Genomic DNA, 13,351 nt, shown 5'->3' with positions numbered 1-13,351 from the left:
CTCTGCTCATACCCTTCATTACCCTATGATTACCCCCACCTCCGAGCAGGCTGTGTTATACCTTTACCTGACAGTTGCCATACTTACTTCAAAATGGTTTTTGCACTACTGCAGTCTTCAAATCGAATAGAGTAACCAACCTCCTGGCCCAGCATGACATCCATCTCATCAGCAACCCGCTGTGCCACACTCATTGCGGCTACTCTCCTAGGCTGGGTACATGCTACTCCCCTCTTTGGTCCAGGTAATGAGCGCATGTAGTCAACACACCACTGAGGGATCTGTCAAGAATAAAATTCAGTTTTAAACACACTTCAAATGGCAAGATGTAATCTGCAACCTTTCTATTGTGTCAAATAAAGTTACTTATAATTCCACTGAGATGCCAACTGCATGCAGAAAAATATCTGAAGCATGAGAGCAGATAGACTATTTAGTTGGATCCCATGCCACTATATAAAGCACGCTCACATTAAGTATATACATAACTATCTTTGAAGTTACCAAGGAAATAGGTTCACAGTATGTTTAAGCACTGTCAGATCAGTACCTTATAACGATTTAGCAGCAGCCAACATGCTCCAAAGCAATCAAGTTAACACTCAGAATTTTGAGATCCATAGCATAGTTTGTTGTTTCAAGTTTTACAGTAAGCAATTTACACTTTGTGGCTTTAAACAGTAATGCTTATTAATATATTAAGCAAAAAGAAATATTTTAGTGATATAAAAATTGTCTTAGCCAGGAATCACAGCAAATAAAATGAACAATTAATTAGTTATGTTAATTTTGTTAGTTATTGTTCTTCTGAAATTTTATCAACCAGATATGAAACTCCTATGTTTTGCTTCCTATGTCAGCACTTATTGATCAGTCAGGAGTTTTCTGCTCCTGTTAGGAATCTGGAAACAGTAAGAATCACCCAAAATAAGAAGCTATATTCAGAAGTACTTCTAAGGTCAGTAACAGTTTGATGAAGATGGAATATTCCTAACTTGTTCTCAGTGTGACGTTTTATGGGGAGGTATGTCCAGGCATAACTAGTTCCAAGTCTACAGATCAAATAAAATCCACTCTTCCTTAGTAACTGTTTTTCAATTATTCTTAGAAGCTCACATTTACAGAGGAAAAAAAAACATTTATACATTGCACTAATGTGGAAATATGGAAAAAGCAGTATAATTTAAACCAGGAAAATTTCTCTTCCAGAATACCATATTTACACAGCAAAATGGACATAAGCGACCACTAAAACACACTCACAAGCAGACAAGTGTAGACTGTAATGAAAAATTATTTTTTAAAATGAAGAACATATTTCTATTATAAATAAAAAAAAAAGGAAAGACTATCAAAATACAACAGGAGACTACTAGACTGTCGAGAAAAAAAGAACTCAAATTTCCGTAACTCTATTCAACACTAAAAATAATAGCAGTTCTTGAACACTGATAACACCTACTTGAAACCCTATCCTGCAAGACGTACACACTCCCCTAACGTGTAGTGTAGAGAAAGGAATTTGCTTCCCAAGACACTAATAAAAACTCAACATATTAGGTGAAGCTTCTTGTCTTTAAACAGAAGTCCTGCAATAAATTTTAAAACAGCAGGTCTGTTGGGCCACAGTAGCATGAAATAAAAATAATTTAGAAGTGGTTTTCCAGTAAACAGCAAAACCTACAGTACTGATGTCAAATGAAATAAAAGGGATACACAGACTTCAATGTGTTAAGCTGATTTAGATGACCACCAGAATACTTTTCACAACCAGCTTTAAGAGACATACAAATACTTGGAAAAAGGACTGTGCCATACTACATTTTCTACTTCATTCGTGACTGGGAATATACTGAACACTTCTTATCATCTGGTTCCTATAAAACCTAATATAAAAAGTGAACTCAACTCCACTGACCCAAAAAACCTACAAATCATCAAAACCCTTGACTTTGCTTAAAAAAGGTTATTTCATCATTATCAAAAGCATGAGGAATAGCTTTCGCTAGGACCCCTTAACCTCAAGGTCTTCCTCACTTAAGAGATTATCAAATGGAGGTTATCCTCCATAAACATGAGGAGGTAGGGACTTGTCCTGGTTTGAGCAACACAGGATTAATTTCTCTTTCAGTAATTTTACTTTTCAGTAAGGTCTCTTCTAATGCTTGGGAAAAGTGCACTTTTAGAAGACTCTAGTGTCTGAATTTGTGAAAATATTTACTTTATAGCCATCTACAGTATGCAGGTTTCAAGGTCTCAGTGTTTTCAAGCTAGCCAGGTACGGGGACAAGGAAAAGTGAGACCTGAGCACTTAACCCAAACTGGCCAACAGGATTATTTCATACCATAAACATCACATTCAATGTAAATTAGAAAGTTTGCTGAGGGGTCTCTCTCTTCCCTAATGGCTGTGATCCAGAGAACTTCTTGCTCCAGTACCAGAACCCTGAGGCCTTCCCCTCCTCCTAAAGCCATAGCGCTTGCAGTGTCCGACATTTGCTGCCCACTGCTGGGAGTGCATGGCTTCCTGCTGATATAATCATCTCAGTATAATCCTTGTATATTTTATATTGGTATCAGCATTAATATCAGTTCTTCAGTGTTATTAATGTCAATTATTTAATCTTATTCTATTAAATCTGTTTATATTTCAACCCTTGAGTTTCCTTGTTTCTTCCCAATGACCCTTTCCCAGGTGTGGAGGGGTAATCAGGTGATAGAATAATTGTTTAAACAACAATACATCATTGTGGCTTCTTCAAACTGCTAACAGGACTACACATACAGCAGCCTCTAAGATCAAAGATAAATGGAGTGAGGGCTGTTAAAGACTATTCCAAAGGCAAAGGGAAGTCATGTTTTTGAAGTGATGCAGAACAAGAGAGGGAAAGCACTGTCCTTCTGGCTTTTCTGAGCCGCTTCACTTAAAAACTTTCTCCATTAGAAGTTATATGGTAGAATTCTCAGAATTTTCCTTAGTTGAAAATGTGTCAGACTTTTACCCATATTAATTCTCTTGTGGACTGCAAGGACAGCAGATTAAGCTACACTCAGAATCACCTTGCTTCTGAACTTCACCTGCCAAGAAAACTTGCTGACAAAGTGTCATCCCTTATGTCAACAAACATCCAACCCTTTATAGTTAAGGCTCTAAAGTGAAAGAAAGCAGATGCTACTCTACTATTCCACCTATGTAAGAGATTTAAATTATTATATCAGCACCACACATGATCCCACATTTACAAGGGAGCACACACTGCAATTATAGCAAGTACTTAACCTCTTTCTAAAAGAAATTTAGCCCACCTGTTCCACCACTGAGCATATTCCAAGAGCATTTAAAGAAAACAGTTAATTTAGAAGGTTAAGTTTAAATTACAAATCAAGCCATTGCAAAACCGAAGACTTGAAAATAATGGTCTTGGCTTCCAATATACTACTTCAGCACTTTGGGATTAAGTCTATGTAGAACAAGACTTTGAGAAAAGTTTTATCTCCTGTTGTTTCCATTGTCAAAGCCAGAAGTTTCCAAACCTGTGTGCTCTACAAGACTAAAGGGAAAACCTGCACATAATAAGTAGAGAAGGGAACTGACAGGCAGCAGCTCACTCTCAAAAATATTATCTACTACTATATAGCCTTCTCCTATCACCATGAAAGGGAAGATAATCATTTGTGAAGAACAATTCATTACATATTTCAAATAATGCAAACTTTATACCAATAAAAGCAAGCATAGATGTACACCTTCACTTTGAGCATTAGAGGGTTTCTTAACCACAGATAGTTATTTCTCTTGCTCTGACCAGTTAACGTAAGCAGAAGAAAAACAACTACTCGCAACTGGTTTTAAGACAGCAGTTGATGGCAAAAAGGACACGACACTATCACATGCAAAACTAAGTTTTCATTAAACAGCAGCAGGATCATTTTCAGTGGTATGTTCCTACAGGCACTCAATTATTTCAAAACTTATCTCATTGAGATAATTCAGAGGAAGCAGTGAAGCTTCCAAAACAGCTTATGTGCTTTTGGTAGCTTAAATCCCATTTTTAGGAAAGATGCTTTAGGTTTCTTAAGTCATTTCAGAAAGTAAGGGGTAAAGCAGTAAGACAATTTAGGAGAAGCTTTATGCCTGGGGAACGACATGATAGTAAGAAGTATTTGAACTTTAAGTCACAGATACTAAGAACATCCCCCCTTTAGATCTTCAAATTCTCATATGATGCAACGAGAAATCTTGTTTTCATATAGATAAGTACGAAAATCCTTTTTACATGAACGTTCAGAATACTATCTCTTCTAAGTAACTGTATAATCAAACTTTTCTGAAGAATTCTCTAAGATCCTGATCTCAGCTTATACATGTTAAAAAAGGAATACAGATAATGCAATAAGGTACTTTCCAAACAACACATTGGTTCCTAAAATTTGCAGCAAGAAGGACCTATAACTTCAAATATTTCAGGTACAGCTATAAAAGGTATCCAATGTACTAACTACTACGTCCTTCACATTTTCTAGACATCCAGATTTTATGACTAAAAATTTATTTCTGTAAGACTTACTCTAAGTTAGCTATAATCCATTTTATAAAGACTAAAAGATCCTTGAGTTTTTATTTTCTGCCTAGATAAAAGGAATTTATCAGGTCACAAAGAACTTTTTTACATCACTTTTCCACATAGATTTTTAGCAGCAAACCAGAGGATAGATTAAAGTTTTGAGCAAGCTTGTCCTGCTATAAATACACAGTGATGTTCCTTGTATCTTAGATCTTCCCTGTTTACTGGTCCTCAAAATTCTTCTTAAGGGTTGAGGAGGATCTGCATATCTGTTACCACTATTTTCAGTGCTGAGGAAGATTTTTTTAAAGCCATGAATCTACAAGTCACTTCCTCTTAAGTTTGAATATCAGCAAAACACATGATCCAATCAGATCATGTCAGAATTGTGTCTGACATTTTGATTCCCTTTCAAGTTCATATTTGTAGCAGCAAGTTTCATAAAACACTAACAAGTCCCCACTTCTGTGATTTTTTTCCTACTTTCCAGCTGCTACCTACACAAGCAGCTAAATAAACTACAGATGTAAATTTGGAACCACCATCTCAGTTTGTGAATTAGTACACTTCTGTCTAGCCATTAAAATCTCTTACCTTCCTTTACCAAAAAAGATAAATACCAACTATAAGGCCCTAATTATAAGGGGCCAGACAACAAGACTAGACTGTGAAAGGGGAAAATGCTGAAAGATTCCTTTCACTTTCATATTCATTAAGATAATAAAATATTAATCAAATCAGTTTTGCTCACAGTTTGTGAGGTGTTCATATACAATGGATTTCAAGAAACCAAAGAAAGTTTCCCTCACACGCACACCTAGCAACAGTCTTAACCTTTAAAAAACTGTAGCATCGTATAGGTAAGAACTCACCTGTGTTGTCTTACCAGACCCAGTCTCTCCGACCAGCACAAACGACTGATGCCTAATCAAAATATCCGTAAATCTTTCTTTATATTCCCAGACAGGAAGTTGTAGCCTTTTTTTCAGGATGTCATAATATCGTGGTGTATGTGGTAGATTTGTGAAAGGGTTAATACTGTGTGGAATCATTGCTGGCTTTATAGTTGGTAACCCAGCAGCCGCGTAATACGTAGAGTTAGATGTAGCTCGCAAATCTTTTTCCTTGTCCCTTTCTCTGTCACGATCTCTATCTCTGTCACGATCTCTGTCACGATCTTTAGAACGGTCATCACGGTCCCTGTCCCGGTCACGATCTTTCCTATAATGAGTTAAGAGACACAGCAGAAAAAAGAAATACTTGAATATTTAAATGCAGAGTAGGAATTTATATACAATACAACTTTAAAGGTATCTAGTACAAAGTGGACATAAACCAAATCTTTTAAAAAGCCTTGCAACAGCTACTTGGAAGAATAAGCATCAAAGAGAAACAGTGCATGATGCATACTGAACATGAAGTATACATATTACGCCCATTGTACATAAGCACTGCCACAGTGCATCTCATAACAGGCAAAACTGAAGAAAGCTATCACATGAAGACAGCATCACTTTCACCCTCTTCATTTAATGACTGTAAGGAATCAGCTGTATGTTCCAGACTTTTCTCACAATTCTTTCCACCTGTACTTGCTGCTGCTGCAGAAAAATAAGAGAACACTAGTATTCTTGCCTACCTAGCAAGGGAATTATGCTAAGACACAAAAACTAACTCAAGATGCTAAGCAAGCCCTAGAAGAAAAATTTTTATTTTAACATCACACAATTACTTTGTAGGTTATTTTCGTCATAGTCTTCCGTAAAATTCTGACTCAATCAACATATACAGGTTGTTGAGTCTGAAACTTAAGACTTAAAACCAGCCACTACAGTTCATAGAATCAATTAGGTTGGAAAAGACCCTTAAGATCATCAAGTCCAACCATTAACCTAGCACTACCAAGTTGTACCACCTTGTCCAGTATTACCTCCTACCACACACTTAATATGACCAGCATTTATGTATTCCCATTTGTTCCAAATATAAAGACAAAAAAAAGCTCATTGCACTTGCAAAAGAAAAACAGTATTATTTTCACTGTAGTTATCCACTCAAATTTCAGTCTCTGGCCTCAGTCTTAGTGGCAGTTTCTGATTTTGCAAATCCACGTACTTGTTCTTGCACATAATCTCACTCTCCCTACACTGAAACACTTGCAAAGAAATACCCAGTTTGACGCAAAGAACTATAGCTACATGATTTTGATAAAAATCCCAATTTTATCCTAATTCAGCAATTTGAAATAAGCCCCACTTTACCAAAACACCCCACCACATTCTAAACCGGTCGAAGTCAAAAGATTAGCGGCACCTTTGCCTGCAGAACTGAGGATATCCTCAGCTTCAGCTTCTTTTGTGCGTTACATTAACTGGAATCCCATCAAAACGGCAAAACAACAAGTGAAGTCAACACCAACTTCATAGTAAATGCAGATATAAACGTTTTTAGGAATAGTCATTTAGGGAAAACAAAAACTCCCTCTCATCTTTACCAGCACTCAGGCATGCCTGAAAGAAAGAGAGCATTTCTGAAGAAAACTGTTGGCCAACACTCCTCTCCATGGCTTTTTTTTTTTCTTTTTACCATGCAGCTGGCATGCAAATATAACTGGTGAAGTAATAAACAAATTCCTACCCATAGAGAAAATGAAGTAATCAAGATTATATTAGAATTGATTCTATAAATTTTAATTCAAAATGGGCTGCACATTGGAAACAACCACCACTCTTGATCTTATGTAAACGAACAGGCTGTATTTCCCCCCCTGCAATACTTCAATATATTATGGCTTCAGAGGTTGCCACCGTAAGTTTGTTTTTTCTAAGAAAACTTCTTTTAACACAGATCCATTGAAAAGAATGAAGGATTACAAAACATACTGTTTACCGTCACTTGTACATAGATTCTCCTAAACCATCAGGCACTGAACTGTCTGAAAATTAAGGTTCTTTTAGGTAATTTGCTTGAATCTGAAATACCCTTACTTCTAACACAGTTAAATATCGTAGAAGCTAGAAATCTCTTCTTATTGTAAAATGGCAGGCAAACATTGCCGAATACAATAGGTTCATATTCTCTGGTATAGAAAAGTTACCCCTGTTACAAACTGAAGGAACTAGGTTCTGTTATGCTACTTTTAATGGTGGAAGAGTCTAATAGCACGTATCAGACAGGAATAAAGCTTTGGACTTGTAGTTAATGAGCTATTCACAATCAGATTTTTAAATATCTGCAAGCACTGAGATAAACAAGTGCATGGTCAGACAGTGACATCATTAATAAAAAAAGGTAATACAGGTATAAAACCAATTTAAGAATGGTAAACGGCAACAACGTGGTAACAGCACACACTTCACTCGGGGGAAGAATAAAGCACACTAATAATAGGGGGGGTTAAGGTTTGGGTTTTGGTGGGTTTGTGTGCTTCTGAAAGACTTTTATTCTTCATTGGTATCTAGTCAAAGTGTAAAAAAGAAAAAAAAAACAAAGCAAAAAACAACCAAACAACCCCCACCAAAAATACCCAAACCATTCCATAACCATTTACTTAAACAGTATGATGTCAGAAGCTTCAAGTGTACTTTCATGTATGCTTCAGCCTCACATAAACCAGTGCTACTGCTAAAATGAACAGACCCACACTAAAATGAACAGACAACACCCTTCCCATGTGTTGGTACAAGCATTTCAACAGCCTTGTGAAGCACAAGTCCTCCCTAGGCCCCCTCCACTAACGTCAATTCTAATTGTGATCTAGTCTTACACTCACCTGCAGCACAAGGGAGAGGGCAGCACTGTGTTCTTCTGTGCTGGTAGCAATTAGTGTGGGCTTAAGGCATAGATAAAAATACAACCTCAAGAACAAGACAGTGGATTAAATGGACTACAAATATGATCCAGAATGGAAAGTCCTGTTAATCCCCCATTTCTCAGTTTCTTCATTCAGCTCTTCCAGCCGTTTAATCATACAAATAAGAAAACAAACCTATCAAGTTCTATCTACGTTTCAGAAGTAAACAACTGCTTATGGGTTAATCAAGAGAGTTGTCTCTCTTTCTTGTTTTTAAAAAAAAAAAAAAAAAAAAAAAAAAAAAAGAAGAGAAGCAGGGGCAACTAGATCTCAGCATAGAAAACCACAACATATAACATGCCCTCAAACTTACTCTTTAATACTTATCTATTTATAGTAGCACTTCCCCCCCACAAATGTTTTCCAATCTCCCATTATTACTGAAACTTAGCAGGCACATCCAGACTCCTTTGGTCAACAACGAACAAGAGCAATGACATTTATGCTGCCATATGAATTTACTAAACTTTCTAAAAATGCAACTTGTCAGTTCCTCATTTATGAAGTGTCACATTTAAGTTACTTTTCATTATTGCACAGAGAAGACTGATCTCAAACCCAGAAATGAACAATAGAAGACTCAAAATTTAATCACATTTATCTTGTGCCTGAGTCTCGTTAACAGCCTCCGTAATCAGAAGAGTTTAGGAGTTTTTTACTTTGTTTTTTAAGTGAAGTAGTCTGGTCTACCTGCTTTCACTTCCTTATGTTCATACATATATCACAGAATGGTTTGGGTTGGAAGGGCCCTTAAAGATTGTCTAGCTCCAACACCCTGCCATAGGTAGGGACACCTCCCACTAGACCAGGCTGCTCAAAGCCCCATCCAGCCTGGCCTTGAACACTTCCAGGGAGGGGGCATCCACAACTTCCCTGGGCAACCTGTTCCAGTGCCTCACCACCCTATTATATATATAACATACACATGTGGATACAAAAGAAACACTGTAGCATTCACTAATGAGAGGATGAAAAGCATGTAGAAGTGAAAGCGGTACAAAGTAAAACCCCTGATCATCACAGTGAAAGTCTAAGCACGTCTAATAGAATATCAGTGGTTTTTCTCCATTACTAAACCTGGCAATAGTTCATGCAATAAAGCCAATGCAGCTAAAGGAGAATTTCTGTTCAATACATAAAAAAAAACAAAGTACAGTTAGTCTGAATAATACATCCCACTAACACAGCAACTGTGATGTTACACAACAACAACTGAAGTATGTTTGGAAAAAAAACAAACAGATTTTAAACAGTATGTATGCAATTCACACAAACACTGTAACCAAAAACTTTCTATACAATTCCCATTTTTTCCAAAAGTTTTTTACTTTAGATGGCACTTCAAGAGTGGAAGAAAACAGGTGTCATGCTGATGCTTAAGATTACACAAAGAATTACAAGCCTGATGGCCTGGCATCGTTGCCATGTAGGGCCACACATACCAATACAGGCCTCAATTAAAAAGGAACTAAAAAAATTGAAGGTAACTTGATACAACTTTCATATTTACTCATGTGGTCCAGGTTGAATGCAAGATAAACTACTATTCTACATGTGAAGTGGTAACCATTCAAGGAGCTAATTCAGCTTAATCCAGCTCCAAAAGCAACTAAATTGCGTAAAGGCACTCTTGGTACAGAGCAAGACATGTACATACATGCTATTAACAAGAATATCTCTATGCATCTTCCTTACAGCCTTCCAAAAGCTGTAAAGACAAACTACCCTAAAATAAATCAAGACAATGTAATATTAGCATGGCTTGTGTTACATGAATTAAGATTTCAAGTAATACTAGAAATAATCACACTCAATTATGCTTGTGGTGACTTGTTCTCAGTTCTGTGCCATTTAATGCTTTTATTTGCAGATGAGGAGGGGACAAGGAAGGGGCACAAGACTAGCACTCGTTTAGTTCTTAAGCACCATAAAGGTCAAAGACTTCTGCTTAAAAAGTTTTACCACTGGTGGGAACTCATCACAGTATATACAAAATGGTAAGACTAAGAGAGTTCAGGATGACAGAAGATAATCAGTAAAAACAATGCCAAATAAAACTATACCAAAACTATAAAACCCACCAACATACAAACAAGGAAATACTGACCTGAGAGTATCTTTACAACCAACCATAACAGTTGTACCACACTTAAACAATGCCCAGTTTTGGCATAGCCATTTGAAAGTTTTACAAAAATCTCTATGTACAAAGAAGCTGCATATGTACAACTTCTCTGTACACACAGAAGAGCTATTTCAACTTCTGGGAAACCACACAAAAAAATCTATCAAATGAGATAAATAGCTCAATACATTTATTTAAAAAATAAGATCACAGTGATCCTACACACAGGAAATAGATGTTCAGTAATAAACATTCACTTTTTCTTAGCAGAGAAAAAAAAGCATTAAACTCTAGGGACTAAAAACTGAAGCTATACAAGCTCACCTTTAAAAATAAAAGGTGAGTTTTGCAGAGACTGTTTATTGATAAACACTAACTGCTACAGTAGACTTATTTTTATTGCAAGCTTCGAGAACTAGCTTAAGTATTTTTCTTAGATAAATACTCCAGTCCAAAACAATGTTTCTGGACTTTAGAAGTGGATTAATTCACGGAAGTCTTTTGTGCTCCATCAAGAACAGACTAGATAAAAATAATATTTATTTGTGTTCCTTTAGACTTCAGAAATTTTCTTGAAAGAGCCGCCCACCTTCCTCCCCCCCCCAACTAGAGGGTAAGAGATTATGCAGAGATGGCTCTAAAACAACTGTGTATAAAGGGACAGCCATCAGCATATTGTCTGTGCTCCTACAATTTCATTAACCTTAAAGAAAACTACTAAAGCTTGTGCAGTACAGTCCTAAAACTTTAACCTTTGCAAAACTAAAGAAAAAATATAATTCTTCCCCGTCGACCCCTATCCCGAAACCCACCTCACCACTGATTCCTACTGAAAGTCAAGCATATCCCTGCCGGCTACTGACTGAAAGACGTTAACAAAGGAATAACGTTCCTACTAGGCTAGACACTAATTATACAGGCGGAACAAACCTCGTGCTGACCTCTAGGGCCACATCTGCCAGACCTCTCATGCCGGAGAGGGGAGAAAAGAAATAAACAAAAAAGGAGAAAAAAAAAAAAACCAAACAAAAAAACAGATGAGGAACGAGAAGGGCCGCAAACAAAGCCGGGCGCGGGGAGTGGGCCGAGCAGCGCGCCGCCCCCGGCTCCGCCGCCACAGGGAGCCCAGCCCAGCTCGCCCAGGCGGCTGGGCCGGCGCCTTCCCCCGCTTCCCCCGCCCGCCGCCGCGCCAGGCTCTCCCCACCACGCCGCTGCCGCCATCCGCCTCCACCGCCACAACCGAGGGGTTTGGCCCCACCGCAAAGGCCGATGGCGGGCCCGGGCCTGGAGCTCCAGGGAGCCGCCAAGGCTGCTGGGCCTGCCCAGCCCAGGCGGCGCCACCGGGGTTTCGCCCGCTGCAACCCTCTCCCTCCCCGCTTCACGGCGGCCGCCCCGCTCCCCGGGGAAGCCCAGCCCCACCAGGAGCGGCCAGAGCTGAGGATGGGGAGCGGATTGCCGCGGGAGCCGCTGTGATCCCCGCCCCCCCCAACCCGCCGCAGGCCGCGCCGCCCCTCACCCGTCGGTGCTGCGTTTCTTGCTAGAGCTGTAATCGTCCCCCAGATCTAGACGGTGGCGCTTGGACATGGCGGCGGCAGGCAGCCGCTAGGACGCCGCAGTGGGTCGGGCGGGCGGTGGGCCGGGGGTGGCCGGGCTGGGTGCGGCGGGACGCGCTCTCCGCTCCTCGGGCAGCAACGGCGGCAGCGCGGCGAGGCCAGGCACAGCGGATAAAATGGCGGCCGGAAGGAAGCGCCGGGCCTTGCGCGAGGCGCCGGCGCGCGCGAAGCGGGGAGGGCGTTCCCTGGGCGCGCGCCCCAACGGTCGGGCGGAGCCCGCCATGATGGCGGCGGGACGGGGCCCCGCAGGGAGAGTCTGTGGCCCGTCGGAGCGGCCCCCACGGGGGCGGGGTGGCAGCCGGGACGCGTTGGTGCCCTCCTAGGGAAGCCGCGTTCCACAAGATTGTTATCCAGCTTTAAACTCCCTCAGTGGGAGACCCCGTCCCACCGAACGCCCGGGCGTTCGGTGGAACGGGGTCTCCCACTGAGGGAGTTTAAAGCTGGATAACAATCTTGGCAAAGCCCTGGTTTAGGCCGTCACAGGTTTCCCTGGGTATGGTAGCCGTGCATGTGGAAAAAGAGAGTCTTCCACGAGTCGTCTGTGGCAGCAGAAATACTAGAAAAATGGGGACATTAAAGCTCCGTGCTGTAAAAGCGCATGCAGCCTTTAACTGCTCAGCAATCAACGATGAGTACTCGTGGCAGCGTATTTCACGAGGGAAAAAAATAACTTTCAAAGACACCGAAGCACAGTTAGTGGGTTTTGCTGCTTTCTCTTGTAGTTTGCTGTGTGTAAGATTACCAGTACCAGGGAAGGCCGTGTTTGTAACACAAAGACCAGCAGACATGTTTGGTTCTGCTACATCAAGGCTTTGTGTGAGCACAGCTGCAATGGCATTTAGTAACACAAGTCCTGAAGTGAAACAAAAGATAGTTCAAGTGCCACTTCCTCACTACAGTTTGGTTTTGCTTGAACAGTTACAGCTGTAACTAGTTATTTTTCACACTTCTAACCGGCGATACCACTAGCAGAAGTCTGCAGGCTTCAGCATGGTCCAGAAGAGTTGGGGTCCTTGGAGTTGTTTCTTTTGCCCCTGAGCTGTGTTCCCCACCTCCTGTCCCCCCCAGCACCTTTTAAGAACTGGGTTAACCATCCGCACAAACCCAACGGATCCTCTAACTGAAGGCACAGATGAGCCCGGGCAGGAGAAGATTGAAGTCAGGCAGTGAGATGCCTATAATGACCATGTCATCA

General features: G+C 40.2%; 1 protein-coding gene across 2 annotated transcripts in view; it reads right to left on the bottom strand.

Moving 5' to 3' along the window:
- The window catches only part of DHX15 (DEAH-box helicase 15), a 47,509-nt gene extending 35,238 nt beyond the window's left edge, over nucleotides 1-12,271 (bottom strand). The window contains exons 1-3 of one of the 2 annotated variants that reach the window (XM_054201991.1): nucleotides 12,060-12,271; nucleotides 5,438-5,786; nucleotides 88-281 (exon numbers count right to left, since the gene is read on the bottom strand). In XM_054201991.1, the coding sequence (XP_054057966.1) occupies nucleotides 88-281; nucleotides 5,438-5,786; nucleotides 12,060-12,127 (611 nt within the window). In that variant the 5' untranslated portion in view covers nucleotides 12,128-12,271. Of the gene's footprint in view, nucleotides 1-87; nucleotides 282-5,437; nucleotides 5,787-11,473; nucleotides 11,530-12,059 lie in introns of those variants that run through there. The other variant, XM_054201992.1, reaches the window with a different exon arrangement.
- Between the last annotated feature and the right edge of the window lie 1,080 nt (nucleotides 12,272-13,351).

Source organism: Rissa tridactyla, chromosome 5 (genome assembly GCF_028500815.1).
Source record: "Rissa tridactyla isolate bRisTri1 chromosome 5, bRisTri1.patW.cur.20221130, whole genome shotgun sequence".
Taxonomy (NCBI): domain Eukaryota; kingdom Metazoa; phylum Chordata; class Aves; order Charadriiformes; family Laridae; genus Rissa; species Rissa tridactyla.
The sequence above is the reverse complement of the archived record's forward strand: the minus strand, read 5'-3'. Positions and strand labels throughout refer to the sequence as shown.